This window comes from Enhydra lutris, unplaced genomic scaffold (genome assembly GCF_002288905.1).
Source record: "Enhydra lutris kenyoni isolate GAN:26980312 unplaced genomic scaffold, ASM228890v2 scaffoldscaffold5, whole genome shotgun sequence".
NCBI lineage: Eukaryota > Metazoa > Chordata > Mammalia > Carnivora > Mustelidae > Enhydra > Enhydra lutris.
The window spans coordinates 7,222,586-7,244,541 of record NW_019154089.1 but is presented as its reverse complement, the minus strand read 5'-3'; the positions used below and the strand labels follow the sequence as shown (position 1 = coordinate 7,244,541).

The 21,956-nt window shown below is 43.4% G+C and overlaps 1 protein-coding gene across 3 annotated transcripts in view; it reads left to right on the top strand.

The window, feature by feature from the left end:
- Positions 1-14,043, top strand: part of LOC111140823 (heat shock protein family A (Hsp70) member 4) — a 77,391-nt gene extending 63,348 nt beyond the window's left edge. For 2 of the 3 annotated variants that reach the window (XM_022493015.1, XM_022493016.1), the window contains 8 exons: positions 111-292; positions 1,512-1,601; positions 5,059-5,211; positions 6,100-6,225; positions 7,993-8,100; positions 10,109-10,228; positions 11,473-11,634; positions 11,844-14,043. In XM_022493015.1, the coding sequence (XP_022348723.1) occupies positions 111-292; positions 1,512-1,601; positions 5,059-5,211; positions 6,100-6,225; positions 7,993-8,100; positions 10,109-10,228; positions 11,473-11,634; positions 11,844-12,047 (1,145 nt within the window). In that variant the 3' untranslated portion in view covers positions 12,048-14,043. Of the gene's footprint in view, positions 1-110; positions 293-1,511; positions 1,602-2,442; positions 2,465-5,058; positions 5,212-6,099; positions 6,226-7,992; positions 8,101-10,108; positions 10,229-11,472; positions 11,635-11,843 lie in introns of all 3 variants that reach the window. The other variant, XM_022493017.1, reaches the window with a different exon arrangement.
- The last annotated feature ends 7,913 nt before the right edge of the window (positions 14,044-21,956 follow it).

The window sequence follows — 21,956 nt, the reverse complement described above, 5'->3', positions numbered from 1 at the left end:
GTCATATTACTGACCTGTCACAGTGGAGAAATGGGCATAACTTGGCCGTATTTCATGTTTGAATTCATCCTCACAGGTTATGTCTTCTCTTTTGTTTCATATGTCCCTAGCTCAGTTTTTAGTTCAGAAAGTCACTCCTCAGTCTGATGGCTCCAGTTCAAAAGTGAAAGTCAAGGTTCGAGTAAACGTTCATGGCATCTTTAGTGTGTCCAGTGCATCTCTAGTGGAAGTGCTCAAGTTTGAGGAAAATGAGGAACCGATGGAAACAGATCAGAATGCAAAGGAGGAAGAGGTAATCTGGCTATTTTATACATTTTAAACTTATGATGGTGTAAAGGTGACTTATCTAGAAATTCTAAGATTGACTGGGTGGCAGGTGAGGAACCTTGTGACAGCTGCCGAGAGTGCACTGTGTCCCCTTATCCCACCACAGGTGAATTAGCAGAAGCTCTTCATGCGGTCTATCCAATAGAAATGAAATACAGTTTGGGTTCTCTCTCCAGACCATGTACTTCTCAAGTTGAGTTGTTTTTGATTCTCATTACTGAAGAATGCTTTGAGTCTTGGTTGATTATTTTCATAAGTTGATTTTACAGTCATTTATTGGAATCATGTCCTGGGTCTCATCCTTACTGTGCATCAAAATCAAGCTTTATGAAACTACAAATGGAGTCTCCAGAGGTCATATGGAGTTTGTCTGGGTTAAGGCCCAGATATCATTTATAAAAGCCTCTGGAGTCATTTTTAGGAGCTGCAGACATTCAAGTCTCCACAAACTTTTCCCTTCTTTGTCACTATTGTCAGGCTTTGTGGTTTTTTGTTTTTTTTTTTTTTTTCCAAAGATTTATTTAATTAAGGGAAAGCATGCATGTATGCATGCAAGTTGGGGGAGGAGCAGAAAGAGAATCTTTAAGTAGGCTCCCCACTGAGCGGGGAGCCCAATGTGAGGCTCAATCCCACAACCCAAGAGATGATAACCTGAGCTGAAACCAAGAGTTGGAAGCTCAACGGACTGAGCCACCCAGGCACCCCCATGCATTGTTCTTTTTTAACAGAATTCTCAAGGTGTTCACCTACCCTAATGCGCACAATGGTTGTACTTGTGAGGATGAAAAGACTAATTTAAAAACTGCTTGAAAATGTTGAGACTTTTGAGAGAAATTTACTCACGAGGGAGCATGGATAAACTCCTCTCTTCAGAAATATTGTGTAAAATATTAAGATGAGTACTGCTTTGGTTTACAAAGCATTTTCACAGCCACCCCTGTGTGTATACGGTAGGGTAGGGCAAGTGTTTACTCCATTGTACAGATTTATTAACTGAGAAACAGAAGAGAACTTCCTGTTAATAGGAACATATGTGTTGTAACTAGAATTTCAGTCTAAGCATCTTGATGGCTTGTAATTGATCAGGAATTCATACCATGGTATTTTGCCAGTGTGTCATGAAGGTTGCTTAGTCTTTTGTTAGTATTTTCTAGTTTGAGGATTCGATGTGACCTGTTTTTCAGAAGATGCAGGTGGACCAGGAGGAACCACATGCTGAAGACCAGCAGCAGCAGACACCAGCAGAAAATAAGGCAGAGTCTGAAGAAATGGAGGTTTGAGTTGTGTTTTAGAATAGGATTTGTAATCTCTTTACATACATGAGATGCTATGTCTTAGAAGGTAGTTACACAGTTGACCCTTGTACAGTGTGCAGATTAGGGGTACTGACCCTTGTGCAGTAAAAAAATCTGCATATAACTTTTGAGTCTCCAGAAACTTTACTAGTGGCCTATTCTGTTGACCAGAATGACATGAATAGTTGATTAACTCCTCTTCTGTATGTTATAGGTGTTACATACTGTGTTCTTACTGTAAGAGAGACTACAGAAAAGAATAGCTTACTAAGAAAATCATAAAGCAGAGAAGATACATTTATAGTACTGTACTGTTATTTATCAAAACTGTATGTGGATGGACCTCTGCAGTTCAAACCTGTCTTACTTAAGGGTCAACGGTATTAGGAATTCTTTACATATATGAAGTTTTTAAGTAGGATTTTGTAGTGAGTTTGCAAAGTATGTTTGGCAAGAACTTTGAACTCTAGTCCCTTTGGAATTTGGGAAGAATGCACTCAAAAACCATAATTTGACCAGGCTGGTGATTGGTTCATGTTGGTTTCTGAATGGCTGTTTTTCATCCTGTCAGTAATTTTTTCTTTTCTGATAAATGAGATGTAATTTTTTCAAATTTTGTTACCTCTCTCACACTTGTCTTTTGTCTAAAGATAGTTTTTTTATTTTATATATTTATTTAGAAAGATTTTATCTATTTTTTTGAGAGAGAGCATGAGTGGTAGAAGGGTGGAAGGAAAAGCAGACTTCGTAAGGGCATGGAACCCAATGCAGGGCCCTGGGATCACAAACTGAGCCAAAGGCAGACACTTAATGTACTGAGCCACCCAGGTGCCCCAAAGATAGTGTTTTATTTTTATTTATTTTATTTTATTTTATTTTACTTTTTTATTAACATTATTTCAGGGGTACAGGTCTGTGATTCATCAGTCATGTTACTCTGGTCAACAGAATAGGCCACTAGTAAAGTTTTTGGAGGCTCAAAAGTTATATACACAGTTCACAGTGCTCACCATAGCACATACCCTCCCCAATGTCCGTCCATCACCCAGTCACCCCATCCCTCCCACCACCCACCACTGCAGCAACCCTCAGTTTGTTTCCCGAGATTAAAAGTCTCTTATGGTTTGTCTCCCTCTCTAGTTTCGTCTTGTTTCATTTTTTTTGTCTTCCCCTGTGATCCTCTGCCTCGTTTCTCAAATTCCACATGTCAGTGAGATGGTATGATAGTTGTTTTTCTGATTGACTTATTTCAGTTAGCATAATAACTTCTAGTTCTAGTTCCATCCATGTTGCAAATTGCAAAATTTCATTTTTGATGGCTACATAATATTCCTGTGTGTGTATTGTGTGTATACACACTTCACATTTTCTTTATCCATTCATCTGTCTATGGACATCTAGGCTCTTTCCATAGTTTGGCTATTGAGGACATTGCTGGTATAAACATTCAGGTGCAAGTGCCCCTTTGGATCACTGCATTTGTATCTTTGGGGTAAATACCCAGTAGTGCTATTGCTGGGTCGTAGGGTAGCTCTATTTTCAACTTTTAGAGGAACCTCCGTTACTGTTTTCCAGAGTGGCCTGCACCAGCTTGCGTTTCCACCAACATTGTAGAAGGGTTCCCCTTTCTCAGTACCCTAGCTAACATCTGTCATTTCTTGACTTGTTAATTTTAGTCATTCTGACTGGTGTAAGGTGATATATCAGTGGTTTTGATTTGTATTTCCCTGATAGCCAGCGATGTTGAGCACTTTCTCATGTGTCTGTTGGCCATTTGGATGTCGACTTCGCAGAAATGTCTCTTCATGTCTTCTGTGCATTTCTTGATTGGATTGTTTGTTCTTTGGATGTTGAGTTTGATAAGTTCTTTATAGATTTTGGATACTAGCCCTTTATCTGATATGTCACTTACAAATAAAAAGTGTTTTATTTTTTTTTTAATATTTTCTTTATTTGACAGAGAGAGACATAGTGAGAGAGGGAACACAAGCAGGGGGAGTGGGAGAGGGAGAAACCGGCCCCCCGCCAAGCAGAGAGCCCGATGTGGGGCTTGATCCCAGAACTTTGAGACCATGACTTGAGCCGAAGGCAGACGCTCAATGACTGAGCCACCCAGGCACCCCAAAAGATAGTGTTTTAAATAATTAACTATTTACATGTTTTTTGTAGATAGTGTAAATATTAAATTTATCCCAAGTATTTATTTAAATGACTGCGTAACATTTTTGAATCCTTTACAATCCTGTTTTTTAATTCTGACTTCCATGTTTTCATGTTTAAGTTTGGTGCCAGTATTGGCACCAAAAATTAAAATTTTTTTTTAAAGATTTTATTTATTTATTTGACAGATCACAGGTAGGCAGAGAGGCAGGCAGAGAGAGAGGGGGGAAGCAGGCTCCCTGCTGAGCAGAGAGCCTGATGCAGAGCTCTATCCCAGGACCCTGAGATCATGTAGGTGGAGAAGCAGGCAGAGAGAGAGGAGGAAGCAGGCTCCCTGCTGAGCAGAGATCCCAATGCAGGGCTGGATCCCAGGATCCTGGGATCATGACTTGAGCCGAAGGCAGAGGCTTTAACCTACTGAGCCACCCAGGCGCCCCTGAAAGCATGTTTTTTTCTCACATTATGACATTGCAATATATAGTCTCACTTTGTGGTATTTCTGATTGTGGTATTTAAAAAAGTTTTACAGAGGGGCGCCTGGGTGGCTCAGTGGGCTAAAGCCTCTGCCTTCAGCTCGGGTCATGGTCCCAGGGTCCTGGGATCGAGCCCCGCATCAGGCTCTCTGCTTAGCAGGGAGCCTGCTTCCCCCTCTCTCTCTGCCTGCCTCTCTGCCTACTTGTGATCTCTGACTGTCAAATAAATAAATAAAATCTTAAAAAAAAAAAAAGTTTTACAGAGCTTGTAGGTGGTTTCAGTCTGTTACTCATTTTCACATCAGTTAATAAAATTGAGTTACTTCCATTTGGCTGTGCAAGTACTCATAAAATAGAAAATACAAGAAAATAGAAGATATAATAGTGATGATGTGCTGATTGTAGGGTTATGGGAGGGTGTGTGTGTGTGCGCGTGTGCGCGTACATACAGTGTAGTAGTAGTAATTATATTCATGCTGTGGTGCAGCCAGTGTTCTGAACTTTTTCATCTTGCCATATAGATACTCTGCCCATTAAACAACTCTCAAATGCCTCTCTTTCCCTCTCCCTAGCCCTTGGCACCCACCGTTATTTCTGTCTCTGGATTTGACTACTCATATATACTTACTTTAAGGTAGTATAATACTTACTGTAAGTAGATATTATAAGTAATCATCCCAGATTATTTATATCATTAGAAAACTAATAAAAAAACCAAAAAGCACTCTTGAAAACATGACCCATTTAGAAGTTTAAGATAGTCTGTATATGTGTTTGTTAATAATGATTTCTTGTTATTTTAGACCTCTCAAGCTGGATCAAAAGACAAAAAGATGGACCAACCACCTCAAGCCAAGAAGGCAAAAGTGAAGACCAGTACTGTGGACCTGCCAGTTGAGAATCAGCTATTGTGGCAGATAGACAGGGAGATGCTCAACTTGTACATTGAAAATGAGGTGGTTATTTCAGTTCTCTTAGAGCAAGAAGCTAACAGATTAATGTGGCCATAGCGTTCAAACGCTTTGTCTAGTGACCTTTTATGCATTTTTAATTGTTCGGAGTTTAAGGCAGTAATTTTAGATTTTTGGATACTTCAAGGGCAAATCCCATGTGATACCAAAACTCTTTTATGGTTTTATGTGTCTATAGCTAGAAGCTCTCTTAAGAGATCTTTGACATTATGTCTTTGGTTTAGGGGTGGTATCAGTCATGTTAAAGTTTGTGTGTGTGTGTGTGTTCACTTGAGAGCTTGGGATGTTTGAGGTGGTGGGTCATGGATGTTGATCAGTAGGAGAAATCAAAGCATTAGTGGTAGTGCTGTTTTGTGTATTCCTTTCCTTATTGCTAGTCAGTGTTGAACTATTGGTACGGTGAGTAGTGCAAGATTTGGCAGCCTGGTGCACGAATTAATGAATTGTTATCTCTGAAGTTTTTCTGTCATTTATCCCTTGGATCTTAGATTTTTTTTACAGAACTGTAACATTTATACTATGAATCATTTGATTTTGTTGGTATTGTATAGTAATCCTACAGCAGAGTATACCACCTTGTGACATGGAGCTAATACTAATAGTTTTTTAAAGTTCTTGTTAAGTTCTTCTTATTTTTGCTTTTGAGTTTCTACATCTTGATATTTCTATTACTCTTTTTTTCTAAGATACAGAGCTCACAGTTGATCTTCATAATTTATTGGGGACTAATACTTCCACTTTTCCTTTCTTGGGTTATTTGCAGAACTAAAAGGATTTGGGGAAGAAGGAATCTCCACTTTTATAATTACAGTACTTAGTACTTAAGAGGATATTGTCTCAGTTGTCTGAGTATCTCATTTATACTGTTCTCAGGGTAAGATGATCATGCAGGATAAACTGGAGAAGGAGAGGAATGATGCCAAGAATGCAGTGGAAGAATATGTGTACGAGATGAGAGACAAGCTTAGTGGGGAATACGAGAAGTTTGTGAGTGAAGATGTAAGTATGTGCCTACCTACTAGGTGTCTTCTGGGAGCAGCCTTAAATGTGGTAGGCACATTTGCTGACATCTGTAGGTACACAGTCAAATGATTAAAAATGGGTTTTTTGGGGGGAAGTTTTATATTTTTTTTTTAAGATTTTTTTTTTTATTTGACAGAGACAGCAAGAGGGGGAACACAAGCAGGGGGAGTAGAAGAGGGAGAAGCAGGCTTCCCACTGAGCAGGGAGCCCTGTGTGGGGCTCAATCCCAGGACCCTGGGATCATGACCTGAGCCAAAGGCAGATGGTTAACAACGGAGCCACCCAGAGGCTCCAAGTTTTGTATTTCTTATAATGCACTGTTTCCCAAAGTCTTGTCTTCATGTGTCACTTTTTTCTTTTTTGTAATGCATCACTTTTTGATAAATTTGCATGCCATTATTTACCTGGTGTTTTTCCTTAAGTCAGCCCACCCTTCTCTCATGTTTTTGTATTTTAATTCACTTAAAAAAATTGAGGTATAATTGACAACATAACATTAGTTTCAGGAGTACAATATAATGATATTTGTATATATTATGAAATGATCATATAAGTCTAGTTTAACATCTGTCACCCACTATACACAGTTAAAAAAGTTCTTTTTTCTTGTTTCTTAATTTTTTTTTAAATTAAAGATTTTTATTTATTTGACAAAGATCACAAGTAGGCAGAGAGGCAGGCAGAGAGAGAGAGGAAGGGAAACAAACTCCCCGCTGAGCAGAGAGCCTGATGTGGGGCTTGATCCCAGGACCCTGGGATCATGACCTGAGCTGAAGGCAGAGGCTTAACCCACTGAGCCACCCAGGCGCCCCTTTTTTCTTGTTTATTATTAGCAGCTTTCAAATAGCCAATACAGTGTTTTAGTTATATAGCTCACATTTTAAAAAATATTTTATTTATTTATTAATTAAGATTTTATTTATTTATTTGGTAGACATCACAAGTTCACAGAGGCAGGCAGAGAGAGAAGGGGAAGCAGGTTCCCTGCTGAGCAGGCTCCCTGCTGAGAACCCGATGCGGGCCTCGATCCCAGGACTCTGAGATCATGACCTGAGCCGAGGGCAGAGGCTTTAACCCACTGAACCACTGCCTCGGTGGTTTATTTTTTATAGCTTACGTTATTATTATTTTTTTTTAAAGATTTTATTTATTTGAGAGAAAGTGCAAGAGAGCATGAGCATGAGTGGGCAGGGAGAGGAAGAAGCAGATGCTTAACTGACTGAGCCACTCAGGCCCCCCAGCTTACATATTTTTCAATGCAGTTTTTATTTCTGAAATTTTCAGATAACCGTATTAATCCAAAATATTAAACCTATCCCCTGCAGCAGAGAATAATAAAACCATCTGTAGTTATCAAGCAAAACGACGTTGCCATTCTTGTCTGTTCCCTCCCCCCAATCCCCTTTCTCACCCCGTATTTTATTTTATTTTATTTTATTTTTTAAAGATTTATTTATTTATTTATTTGACAGATCACAAGCAGGCAGAGAGGCAGGCAGAAAGAGAGAGAGAGAGAGGGAAGCAGGCTCCCTGCTGAGCAGAGAGCCCGATGTGGGGCTCGATCCCAGGACCCTGAGACCATGACCTGAGCTGAAAGCAGAGGCTTTAACCCACTGAGCCACCCGGGCGCCCATCACCCCGTATTTTAAAGCAAATTCAGATACTGCAGTCTTTGCCTGTGACTTCACTCGTCATTCAGCTGATTTTTGACTGACCCGATCATAATATTTTCTTCATATTTAGGATCGTAACAGTTTTACCTTGAAACTAGAAGATACTGAAAATTGGTTATATGAGGATGGAGAAGACCAGCCAAAGCAAGTTTATGTCGATAAATTAGCGGATTTAAAAGTAAGTACTTCTTGGGGGTGCCTGGCTGGCTTGGTTGGTGGAGTTATGTGACTCTTGATATTACATTTGTGAATTCACGCCTGATGTTGGGCCTAGAGCTTAATTAAATAAAGCAGGAGGATGGAGAGCATTTCCTTCTGTTTTTTTTAATTTTTTTTTTTTTTTTTTTTTAATGTGCGTCTTGAAAGCAGAAGTGTTCTGAAACTCAAACCCACGCTGTAATTTCAAAGAATTTATCTCAAAATTGGGAGGAATTCTCATATCAAGTAATGAAGACAGGCTGAAAGTGATGGAAGAACTATACCCTTTATCACATATGGTCATTTTCTTATTTTTAGAACCTTATAGTAACAAAATTATTTTTCTGAAAATTCAGTTTGGATTTAAAATGTTTTTCTGAGGGAGATTGCATTCTTGGCATGGCAGTTGAGACTAGAAAGATGTGACCTGTCCTAAAGGCACCTGAGGTGCAGTTGAGGTGGGGTTGTTTATATAGTTTTAATCTTCGTAAAAGTAAAGTATCTGGTTTTGTATTTAAAGAATCTGATCATTAATCATTAGGGTTAAAAGTACAAAAGACTGAGGGTGCTGAAATAGCTCAGTTGGGAGAGTGTTAAGCTGCAGATCTAAAGGTCCCTGGTTCATTCCTGGTACACGGAATGTTTTAGTGCACGTCCACCGTCATGGCTTTCCTCTGAGTTAGGGGCTGTAAGTGAATGAAGTGATTGTGTTTTAATAAAACTTCATTAAAAAAAAAATACAGGGGCGCCTGGGTGGCTCATTGGGTTAAAGCCTCTGCCTTCATGGTCTCAGGGTCCTGGGATCAGGTCCCGCATCGGGCTCTCTGCTCGACGAGGAGCCTGCTTCCCCTTCTCTCTCTGCCTGCCTCTCTGCCTACTTGTGATCTCTCTCTGTCAAAATAAATAAATAAAATTAAAAAAAAAACAAAAAATGATCTAAGGTTGAGGCCTTTGTTTGCAAAAGGATGCAAATGTACAAGAAGTTTTCACATTTCTGTGGATTACTTTGTCAAACTGGCCACTTTGATGAACCTCTGAAATGGAATTGCTCAAGGATGGTGCCTGCAGTCTTCTTATCATTACGGAAGGATAATAAGAGCTTTCCAGTGCCATGTCTCCGAAGAAGTCTTTTGCTTTACTTTTTACTTTTACTTTTTATAGGAGATGACAGACACTTTTAAGTACAACAATAGCTTTAACGGTTGTCAGCTTATGGCCAGTTTTGTTTCTTTTCTATTCCCTCCCACTCCCATTTATTTGAAGAAAGTCCCTCATGTTATATTTAATCTGAAAATATTTCAATATATATTTAAAAGAAAATGTTGTAACCTTAAGCTGTACTATTATCATGTTTAAGAAGGTGTCACCATGCATTCAGTTTTCATGTCCTAATTGTTTTTATAAGTTAGTTTTTAGTTTGACCAAGAAAATCCCTATAAGGACTGTAAATTTTACTGCTTTGTCTCTTCAGTCTGTGTAGTTCTTCCATCATTTCTGCCCCCTTATTCATTTATTTAAAAAAGTAGTTTAGATGTCCTAGGTCAGATTTTTACCTGGTCTGGATTTTGCTGATTTTCATTCTGTGCTATTTATTATTATCTAATTCATTTCTGTGCTATTTATCACCATCAGATAAATTGATGGTTAGAATTAGAGGCTTCATTAGATTTCGTTTTCAAAAAAAATTTTTGGCAGGTATGGTTCTTACTAAGGACTATATATCACATCAGGAGGCACCTCCTTTTGGGTTGTCTTCCTCTCTGTTTTGAGAACTAGGACTCCAATGACAAGTTGAAGTGGCTCCACATGGAGTAGTATAGAGGTAGTCTCATATCTAGCCTTATGATAGATTTCAGTGGGATGGGAAGAGATACTGGGTTTTTTACATGAAGGATATGGAGATGAAATGTACTTTAATCCATAGTAGATCTCAGTAATAGTAGAAACAATACTACTCTGATAGTTGAAGCATTCTTTCTTATGTTAAGAATCTAGGTCAACCTATTAAGATGCGATTCCAGGAATCTGAAGAAAGACCAAAATTATTTGAAGAACTAGGGAAACAAATCCAACAGTATATGAAAGTAATCAGCTCTTTCAAAAACAAGGTATATTTTTTCTTTTCCTACTGTTACTTTGGTAAAGTTTTGAGGCATTTACATAGCAATCTTTTGCTTTTCTAAAATTGTTGTTTAATAATACTGTTTTTTGGGATGTTAGTGTAATGTGTAGAATATTTCATACAGTCTTACTAAGAACCCTGGGATATGCTACTCTCTTTAATAGGAGAATCTGGAAGTGAGCAATATTGTTCTCTTTCCTTTTCTTGCTGTGAAATGCTTCATCAGTGACTTAACCTGCTGTATCCTGGTCTTTCTCAGAACCATTAAGCCATATGGTTTGGTTTGTTATGCAGATGTAGAACTGTGTGAATAGAAAACAACTTAACAATTTTTTGAGCACTGTGTGATATACATTGCATAAATACATTATTTCATTAAATCCTCAGAGTACCCTAATAGGTGATCATGTCAGTAATAGTTACAGGTAACTTTTAACGCCTTTAAGCCTCACTGTCCTTAAGTAACATCCAAGGTTAATATTGAGAGGTGGGGTTTGGCCTGAGGTCTGACTCTACAAATTTTGGGTTTCTAACCACTCTACTCCAGGTTCTTGATGGACAGTCATTGTAGGAAACTTACCAGAGATTAATTGGTCTTATTTTTTTAAAGTTTTTGTTTTCTAGAAGGTCTCTTTTAAAAAATTGTATTCAGGGGCGACTGGGTGGCTCAGTGGGTTAAGCCTCTGCCTTCGGCTCAGGTCATGAGCTCAGGGTCCTGGGATTAAGCCCCGCATCAGGCTCTCTGCTTAGCAGGGAGTCTGCTTCCCCCTCTCTCTCGGCCTGCCGCTCTGCCTACTTGTGATCCCTCTGTCAAATAAATAAATAAAATATTAAAAAAAATAAAAAATTGTATTCATTATTGTTTTAGTTCCTAACTAGCTTGCCTAAACCTCTGCTTTCACATCTTGTGACCTGTAATGTCCTATTTGTGAAATTACCTTTGTAAGTTGTATGTCAGGCATGTGCTTTTTATAACATTCAGTTCTTTTAATTGCTACCCTTATGTATGTTTTTGGCCCTTAAGTGTATTTCCTGAGTGTTCTAAAAACTAGGGTTACTTTTTCTTAGTTGAATTTTTTTTGAAGGAATTCAGTGTCCATTTGGATGTTGAGTCTGAGTTTCCTTCATTTTTGGAGAGATTGTACCTTTTTGAAAGACGGCTAACAACTAGATATTTGGGTGGGAAGAGTATCATCCTTTGACACGTGCCTGGTTGTCTCCTGGTTGCAGGAGGACCAGTATGACCATTTGGATGCTGCTGACATGGTGAAGGTGGAAAAAAGCACGAATGAGGCCATGGAGTGGATGAATAACAAACTGAATCTGCAGAACAAGCAGAGTCTGACTATGGATCCAGTTGTCAAGGCAAAAGAGATTGAAGCTAAAATTAAGGTAATTTATGGCTTTGATATTTAATAGTCTTGTCAGCCTTGTTATTTATTATTAATGATCCTTAAAGTGACACTTATGAGGGAACTTCATTAGTGCATCTTAGTTTTTGGCTTCTGGTTGGGAGGGGTTGGACTTGGGTTTAAGTTGAGAATGTCATGTGGAATTTGTCATTTTTAAGAACCCACAGTTTCCTCTCCTCTGCATTCTAGGAGCTGATGAGTATCTGTAGCCCTGTAATTTCAAAGCCCAAACCCAAAGTGGAACCTCCAAAAGAAGAGCAAAAAAATGGAGAGCAGAATGGACCAGTGGATGGACAAGGAGACAGCCCAGGCCCTCAGGCTGCTGAAGAGGGTGCAGACACATCTGTGCCTTTGGATTCAGACAAGAAGCTTCCTGAAATGGACATTGATTGATTCCAACAATTGTTTATATTAAAACAGACTATTATAAAGCTTTAAGTTGTCAACTTTGTTCTAAATATCAACTAGAGCAATCAAGTACTGGAGATTTCTTAGTCAGTTTTTAGGGGATTTCGTGGGAGGGGATATAGGTAATGTATGGAGCATTTTGACTTCTAAATATGTTAGATACAGAAATTAAGTGCATTGTATCTTTTTCATAATGGTACTATTTAGAAGCCCAGTTAGTCTTACTTACCGAGCTTCTGCTTCACTCCTTTTATGTTTAATCATGCTTACACAAGGATAAGTTTGTTTTGGAAAGCTAAGCTATAAGCAAAGGCTCTAACTAGCTGTCAAGCAGACTTTTCATTGTGACCTATGTGGCAGGAACTCTAGAGATTGTGCTTCAGAAGTTTGTTGTGGAGATTGCCACGAAGGCTCCCCTGCCTGGTGTGGGGATGGGGCTGCGGTCCCCTCTTTCCGAGGGCTAGAGCATGGCATGGCCCGGATTAACATTGTAGAACATGAGGGGTGATCGCTGAGCTCCTTCACACTGCACTTCCGCTCCACTTAGACTCTCACCCCTACCCCCCCCCCCCCCCCCCATGAAGGAGCTCCTCTTAGAAATGCCATGTGCTGCTCTTGGGAAAATAGACCCCTTCACCTGCAGCAAGTTGATAACAGGATTTTGGACCTGGAAGCTCTTTCGAGATAGTACGTTCCTGAAAGTGTGTGCACAAATACCCCAAACATCAAGACTGAATACTTTTTTGTTTTGGAAAGTTAGAATTGGATAGATGTGCTTTTGGATATAGGTGTGGTAAATTGAGCGGAGGACCTGATTCTTGTTAACTATGGTGTAAAGATTTGTATCCTGGCCTGCTCATTCAGGTGAGAGATGTTATGTGTAAATTTGAAGTATAGCTTGAAGTCCTAGGACAAGAGTTAAAAGTTCTTTTTAGCTCATTCACATTCACTTGTATGTTAAGTGTTAATACCTGCCATGAACCTGCCAATTTATGTGTTAAACAGCTGACAGATTTAAAAAAACCAAACCCTAAGATACACTGGACTGTACTGGAGGAGTCTGAAATTAGTGTTAAAGTAGCACGGTGTCTGACTTGAGCAGCACCGCATTCTTATTGTGTGGCTGGTGTCAGGTGCACCAGAGCATTCCCTGTGACTGCCCTTCATGGCCGTGTTGATAGGAGGGAAGCATTTTGGAAACTCCAAGGGAAGCCTGTATTAGAGGCCATAGCTGGTACCTGCCTTAGAAACTGTTAAAAGCTTCGTTGGTTACATTTTGGATCTTTGTAATAATTGTTACCTGTGTAACAGAGTACTTCTCTGTTAATTTTGGGCTGTGTTAGAAATAAGATCTTTGCCTACTTAGAATAAGTTTCTGTCCATCTCTGCACTAAAAAATTTTAGAGTGTTACCAGGTTCTGAAGTGCTATAGAGAAGCACTCAGAGGAGGAAGGTGGAAGTGTACTTATGTTGGTGCGTGAGCTCGCATGGAAGCCTTGTAGCACCAGGACTTGGCCTTGTCCTTAGAGGCTCTATCCATTCTGTACCTGTCATGCTTTGAGTTTCAGCTGGCCTGCAGTGAGGCCAGGAGCTACTTTGGTGTCCTGGCTGCAGGATTAAGCCAATTCTTATGCAAATGACTCAGTCTGCAATGGCCATTTCTTCTAAGAAAACTTTTTGTGTGGGGGAGGGTGTGGGTGTTGGGATGGGGGTGAAATTGGAAGTTTAAAGTTTAAACTAGAAATAAGATGATGTGGTCTGCTTGGTCTCTGTTCAGACAGGCTTTAAGACCAATTGGATTTACTTGGAGGCCAGGCCAGAGAGAGTGTGATAATTGACGACTTGTTTGCAGTCAAGCATTTATCCAGGTTGCATTATCCAAATTGGTTTGTTAAAGCTCCAGGTCACATTCTTACACCAAGAGAAACTTTAAACAGATGAGTTTAGGAAAAATTAATAAAAGAAACCTGTCTTACACTCAGGAATGGTTTCCTTAATTTCCTAATGAAGGGTGTGTGTTTGTGTGTGTGTGTGAGTGTGTGTGCATTCAACAAAAACTCCAGAGGTAGGAGTCCTGTTAACTAAATTCCTCTTGTTGGGGCCCCAGTCATTAAGCATCTGCCTTCAGCGTAGGTCATAGATTCTGGGATCCCTGCTCAGTGGGAAGCCTGCTTCTCCTCCCACTCCCCCTGCTGGTGTTTCTTCTCTTGCTGTCTCCCTCTGTCAAATAAAATCTTAAAAAAAAAATCACTTGTTAACAGCTGGTAAGAAGTTGTTCTTTTTCTGTACTCAGAATTCTCCCATGTTGACTGTTGGCCCAGTTCTCTGGTATGTAGGAATCCATCTCTTGTATTGTCCATCATTTTGAGGGTTTTGACAATAGCAGAAGGTGGGTTATGGCCCCATAGAGGACCATTGCCAGGATTGATGCCTGCCACTTTGAAGAACGCCATGGCCTGGAGTATGCTAGTAACACTTGCCACCATTGGGTGTGTAGCATGTGTGTGTGCTCGTGTGTGTGCGTGCACAAATCTGTCCGGCTGTGAATGTGGGATAGTAATGAGTGTTGAAAGGGGATGAAGCCATTAGAAGAGACCTAACTACAAGGCCTAGGGCCTACATGGGGAACTGTGTGGGATTTTAATCCCTAGAGTCCTGCCACTTAATAGTCCTGGTGCTATGTGTTAGGAGGAGCTGACCTGGCAGGGCCAACCATTAGGGCTTGGATCAGCTACCTTCAACGAATGTGTCTGCAGCAAGGTTGGCTTTGTCTTGAGTTCTGACGTTGGGAAAGGAGTGAGCATGTGGTGAATTGTGGGCAGCCTGGGACCAGCTATCAGTCATTCAAAACAACAGGGGTGTTGGGATCACATGGAAAGGGAAACAGTCCTTTTTACTGAAGAGAGGAGCCAGTTCCCTGCATGTCATAGAGGAAGGTGTTGGAGGTGAAGCCCAGGCTGGTGTGAAGGTTTTTGTGGTGTGGCAGCTTCAGCTTGATGTGAAGATCTTCAGAGCTCAGTGGGGTTGGTGAGGACTCATGGAGAGGCATTAGACCGTTGGCCATTGAGGTTTTTTTTTTTTTTTTTCCAAGCATCTGAAGTGTCTTATAGAGGTATTGGTGAAAGTGGAGGGGCTGAGACATCAAGGTTCTGGTGTTGGAGCCCTGGGGGCTATAGATGTTTTAGCTTGAGAGTGACAGTGTTTTAGGGATGCCCATGTGATGTGTGTAGAATGAGTCGGGCCTGGGAGAAGCTAGAGGTAGCAGGACATTACAAATAATCCATGTTTGAGGAAATGAGCCAAACACAGGGGGAAATGGTAGGTCCTGGTACTGAAGGAACAGGAAAGATTTGAAAATAATAACTCTCCTGGGCTCTTGGGTGGCTCAAGTCAGTTAAGGTTAAGTGTCTGCTGCTCAGGTCATGATCCCAGGGTCCTGCGATCCAGCCCCTTGTCCGGCTCTCTGCTCAGTGCAGAGCCTCCTTCTGCCTGCCGCTTTGCCTGCTTTTGGGCTCTCTCTCTGTCAAAGAAAATGTTTTTTTTTTTTTTTTTTTCTTTTTAAGATTTTATTTGACAGAACACAGCTGAGAGGGAAAACAAGCAGGAGGACGGGGCAGAGGGAGAAGCAGGCTCCCCACTGCTTCCCACTGAGCAGGGAGCTCGATGGAGGGCTCAATTCCAGGACGCTGGGATCATGACCTGAGCCTAAGGCAGACACTTAACGACTGAGCCACCCAGGTGCCCCAAAATAAATTAAAAACAACAACAACAACAACAACAAAACCTCTGAAGCTGGGAATGTAGTTAAGTTGTGGCATGACACGGCCGCTTGATGAGGTTTTGTTGCTCCAGCTCTTGATAATGCTTCTGTGCACTTGATGTATTTTAATCCTTTTTTTTTTTTAAGATTTTATTTATTTATTTGACAGACAGAGATCACAAGTAGGCAGAGAGGCAGGCAGAGAAAGACGTGGAGGCAGGCTCCCTGCTGAGCAGAGAGCCCGATGTGGGGCTGGATCCCAGAACCCTGGGATCATGACCTGAGCTGAAGGCAGAAGCTTAACCCACTGAGCCACCCAGGTGCCCCATTTCAATACTTTTTTTTAAAAGTGGCTTTAACAGCAAGAATATTGTATTTTTACATGAGAAACCTAGGTTGGGAACAATATGCACACAGCTTCCCATGTTTGGGAGGAACATGAACTAGGTTTGCATAAAAACCAGAATCAGATGGATGTTCCAGAATGAAATGGTTTCCTTCCAAGGTGGAATTGTGGGTGACTGCTGTTTGTCCATGTTTGCTTGTTGACATTTTCTAAGGTTTCTGTAATAAGCCTTTTGAAATTTCCTAATGCTGAAAAAGCTTCTTAAAAGAAGGGTTCCCAGCTTTTGAACCTGGCACAGCAGAAGTGATAGAGAAGTAGAACTTCAAGTGTGTAGGAGTCCGTGGACAAGCTGGTGTAAGGTTGGTGTAAGTCTCCTGAGGGAAGGATTAGGAAGTCAAGATAGAGTTGAGAGATCCCAAAGCTACAGTGGGTGTGGAAAGAAGCTTTGGGGTTGGGGTGCCTTCCTGGTTTAGGAACTGAAAACTTGAGTTGGGATGTGGCAGGAAGAGCAAGTGGAAACTTGGGAGGAACCGAGCTGCCAGAGAGGAGCCATCATGCATGAGGTGGGTTAGGGAGCAGGGGAGTTTGAGAAGGGACAGTGGCAATGGCTATGGGGGCGCTTTCAGGGTGTGGGAGCCAGGTCTTGGGCTCGCAGTGAAGCTGCAAGAACTGTGGCTTAGTTGGAATGACAACTGAGCTTGGGGAGAAGAGAGATTGCATGGCATCCTGGGTCCCAAGTTTCTGAATAATGGGGCTTCTTTTCACCACTTCCCTCTGGACCGTGCTGTCTTGGAGTTGACCATGCATTCCTTCCCTGGGTGCTTCTCTCTTGCTTCTGGCTGCAGCAGCCTGGGACAAGACCCTCAGTGCCCTTGTCCTATGTGATCTGGATACTGCTACTTGGAGTAGTGTCATAGGTGGAGAAATGAACGAGGGGACTTATTCAGGCTAGGAGGCAAAATGCAAACATGGCCACGTTGTGGTAGGACAACACTACAGAAGAAGAGAGGGTAGAAAAGAGGATAGATAGATTCTGAGGGTTCAGGGCAGGGAAGCCCCACAGAGGAATGGGCAAGGCACAGACTGCTTTCAGATTTGTCCAATAGCCATGAGCATGTGCCAAGCTCATCCTGACCCTGTCGCTCCACTTTTGGCACGTGCTCTCGGGACAGAGAGGGAGAGTGGGGGGGGGGTGGATATATACTTCTAACTCCTCAGTGTGATTTCCCAGAATCAAGCACAACAAGCAACAAAAATAGAGTTGGGTTGGGGCCATTTTCACGGGTTCTGTCTGGATGTATTTCCTTCAAAGACCGGGTGCACTGTTGTATTTGGAGTCCTGGATCCATGGAAGAAGAGAGAACGCTTCAAATACTTTTTGTACCACTAGTTAGCAGGCCCTGACCTACCACATTGTTTTTTTCTGCTTGCACTCAAAACTTTAAAATATACTCATCTATTCAGTTAACACTTGGCTAAATGCTTGGGAAAGAGAAAACTGGAAACACTTGGAAAACCATCTCAATGGCTCCCCTTTCAAGATGTAAATCCCAGTGAAGCATTTCTGAGGATGAGCAGCAGGAGTGGGGAGACTATTACGACTCAGGAGAGTTTGCTGTGGGGACCAGGAGAACTGTGTGGGATCAGACTCAGAAACTGGAGAGACCCCTGCAGGAGTGAGAGGAGCCCCAGGCTGAACGGGGGAGGGGGGTTAATTCCTCCAACTCATCCTGTCTATTCTTCTTCCTTACAATGGGAAGGGTAGACCCTGCCTAGCTCGAAAGGGCCCCCAGCCAGCATGAAGCATGCAATGCAGAAGGCGCTCAGGGAATGCCTGCATACGCAAGGGCAGTGTTTTCAATGAATAACAACCCCAAAGCATTAGAACTCTACTTCAAATCGGATCCCAAGCCCAAGGGACCTAAACAGGTGAAGTGCACAGAGCAGTTGGATGACAGAGCGGCAATCCCCGTTCCAGCCGTTAGGACGAATGCTAATCTCCCGGAACGTTGTTTGTCTATAGGATGAGGCTTCTGCCCTCCAACAATGAATCGCCAAGACAATGGCATTGTGGTAGCAGCAATGTGGGAATTGGCTGGCCTCCTGCCCCTAGTTCTGTCGTGGCCTCGGAGGAGCAGTGGCGTGGAGGCCACCACAGGAGGGCAGCATCGCTCTTCCTTTGCCTTGTGTCCGAGTCCTTCAAGCCTTCAGTCTTAAAGCAGGCTCAGAGTTTGGAGAATACAGAAGGCCAGCTCCCCTCTTTCAAGACAGCCCAAAGCAGACTAGGTGAGGTTTCACAAGCCCCTGGTTGGAAAACAGGGGCTCTTTTATACGCTTTTGCTAGTAACCTTCTAGGTTCCTACCGCTCCACTTGTGATAACCCTAGTTCCAGAAGAACGTGGGACTGGCCGCAGATCTCCGCGAGTGAGCCAGCCCCGTGCTTCCCATGCTGGACTGGGGATCTTGCTCGAGGCAGATTCTGGTTCAGGAGGCTGGGCTGGGAATTCTAACCCTCTCCCGGTGGTGCCCATCACACACTGCATTCTCACTCCGAAAGACTTCAACTCTGGGAGGCTCAGTTACCTCATCCTGTAGAATTGGGATCCCACCCGTCCCATCCACCACAGAGACGGTGGCTGGGGAAGACATTCACGACGAACCAGAGGGATAAAAGTATTGTGAACACCAGGCACGTGATTTGCCTTCGGAAGCCTCCTTGTCAGTGCAAAGAATAAGCAGTCCCAGGAACTTTCTTTCTTGTTCTTCCTTCCCTGCCAGGAACCCAGGCTACTGAGGAACAATGCTGAAGGGAGTTGGAAGGGAGAGAGGCCTGGACCTCCGCCTGGGGGCGTGACCTCTAGCCCCTGGAGGGGGAAGGGGGGTTTGCTCCCAGTCCCTGCAGTGACACACGAATCCTTCCTACCTTGAGCCAGAGGTCCCAACATTCCTTTTGCTTTGAGCCACTCCTCCTGTGTGATCCCATGAGTGGCCCCAGAACGGAGGGACACAGACCTTGGTAGGGGGTGGGGGGTCCCGAGCTGTGGGCAGAGATTACCCGGAAGCCCCTGCATGATCATGTGAATTCCGGGCCTCTGCGGCAGAGGAGTGATCAGCAGATTCAAAGCGACTGGACTGAAGGTGAGCCCCGGGACCCCTAATTCAGTCTCCTCTTCTTGCCTGGTGGTAGAGATCCCACTTCTGAGTGGTAGGAAAGACGCGAGCTTCCGGGCTGTATGAGCGTGCCCAGCATTTTCCTCCACCTCTATCCCATTAAAGAGGCTTGTCTCCTGTCGTTGCCCAGCCTCCGAGTCTGAGTCTTGGCCAGCTTGTTTTCCAGGTTTCTCTAATGCCTCATCAGGAGAATGGGTGCAAGAGACTGCATCAAGGCGGCCGGGGAGAGAGGGGTGGGGAGGACTCTTGCTGTGGATCAGCGGCTGGGCTCCCCTTTAAGGTAAAACAGTAGCTGCAAAGTGCCTCTGACTCTTCTGGGCAGCATGTGAAATACAGGTCATTGGGCCCCAGCTCAGAGTTTCAGATTCAGCAGATCTGCCCCCCGGGTCAGCGTACTGGCATTTCTAACAGTTCCTAGGTGATGCTAATGCTTTGTTCTGAGGAAGGAGAACCTGGGTAATGGGCAAAGGGGAAATAAATGAAGCTGATTGATGAAGTAAACAACTGGGGGTGAAGGCTTTGTGGGCAGGAGAGAGAAAGGGAGAGATTCGGGTACGGCCGTGGGGAGTAGTAAGAGGAAAATGCAAAGTCTTCCTTAAGAAATGCCAAGTCAGGTTTGAAATTTCTTTGAAGCTGCTTCTGAGGGCCAGACTTTGTGTCTCTCTGAATATTACTTCAGGTTTACCCTGACCCTGGGAGTGCTTTGGGTTAAATGATTTGCCCTGACTTGCCATCCCTCCTGTGTGACGACGCCCTCCTTCTCCAGGCGACTGATCTTTGACTCATCTCCTTGGTGCATCCCACAGCCTTGGCTCATGGAGTAGGTAAGTCTGTGATCTCTTTCTCTGCATGCGTCTCTGTCCTGGCCAGGCTGAGCACTTCTTCAGGGTGGAGAAGCATTTGCTGAATTGAGTTCCGTTCTCTAACTGGACCCTCAGTCTCCAAAGCCCAGCTTCACGTATGCACACCCCTGTCCAACCCACCCCCTCCCCCCAGAGGGGAGCTCTGTGAGGGGGACAGGGCCTCACAGTTAATGGGAAAGGCTTTGGTGTATGGCTCTTCCCAGGTGAGACATAGTGTCACGCAATTTCCATTATATCAGACTCAGCTCTTTAGCCTGCTCTGCACAGCTTTTAAAGATGCTTTAAAAATAAGCCCTGAATGGGAATGAACTCATCAAGCAGCACTATCTGTTAATGAAATTGCTTCCTGTTAATTTGAGTTTACAAAATAAATGGCCCCTGACTATCTGGCGTCATTACGATGTGCCCACCTCTCGGGAATGGCCAGCAGTGGCCACTGGAGGGCGCTCCCTGGGAGCTGTGGCAACTACAGGAGGGGAGTCAGAGCTTACAGACTTCCGGGAGTCAGAACTGCATTCATTGGCTTATTTTCCCCTTCGTGTACTCCCAGCGCCATGGGGTGCTGCCCTGGCCTGGGGATGCAAACCTCAGCAGGGCCCACAGATATCCTTATGTGGCTCTTAGTCTCGTGGGGCCTACAAATGAGCAGATAATTCACAACAGACGTGAGAGCAGACAGAACCATGGAGCAGACCCTTGGGGTGGGCCAGGAACCGAGAAGAAAGGATGAACAAAGGATAAGCAATAGAGAGCGAGGGGCCAGTTTGACCAAGGGTGAGCAGGCATTGACAAACAGCTCAGGGTGCAAAGCTCAGGGCAGAGAATCTGCAGAAAGGGCCAAGGGTCAGTGGGTAGAGTCACATAAAATGCCCCCCTGCCCCTCTTTACAGCCTTTCATTCTATTTTTCTGGGGGGTGGAGAGAGAGAAATAGAAAGATTGAGAGAAAGAGTATTAAGCAGACTCCACACCCTGGGCAGAACCCAACCGAGGACTCGATCCCACAACCGTGAGCTCATGACCTGGGCTGAAATCAAGAGTTGGACGCTTAACCACCTGAGCCAGGCAGGGTCCCTATTCTATTTAATTTTTTAAAGTAGGCTCCATGCCGCACGTGGAGCCCAACATGGGGCTTGAACTCAGGACACTGAAATCAAGGCCTGAGCTGAGATCAAGAGTCAGACACTTAACTGACTGAGCCACCCAGGCAACCCATGCGCTCTTTATTTTATAGAGGGGTTTGGGGCCTTTTGCAGTTGATGATGATAATCACCATCAGAGATGGGGTCGTAGTGAGCAAGGTCACATTATAGGAAAGCCCATGGGGACCCCCTCTCCCCCACCGAGAGTATAAGCTGTGCTGGACTCCGGCTTGGTGATAGGGGAGGATGGGGGGATGCCTCCTCACCTTGCCCCCTGTGCCTGGGGGTGTGTATAGAGATGGATTGTCTCCAGATCTGCAATACCTTGGCTCCAGGGACCTTTGCTGGGGGTCGCTGACACCTGAGTGTGGCACGCTTGAATAGGCACAACAAAGGGCCATGTAGGGCAGTGGGGCAGGGGGTTCTCACGTCTGTGGGGGCCGCCTGTAACTGCCAGCCTGTACTCAGGGCATGTGCTCACGTCTGGCACCCCCCTGCAGGACGCAGCAGGAAGGTTACCCATGCAAGCAGCATGAGGTTCTAGCCCAGAGCATGCTTGGGCTTAGAACCCTTGTATCTTTCATAGAGAAAAAAGGGCTTTGGCTCCTCTCCCA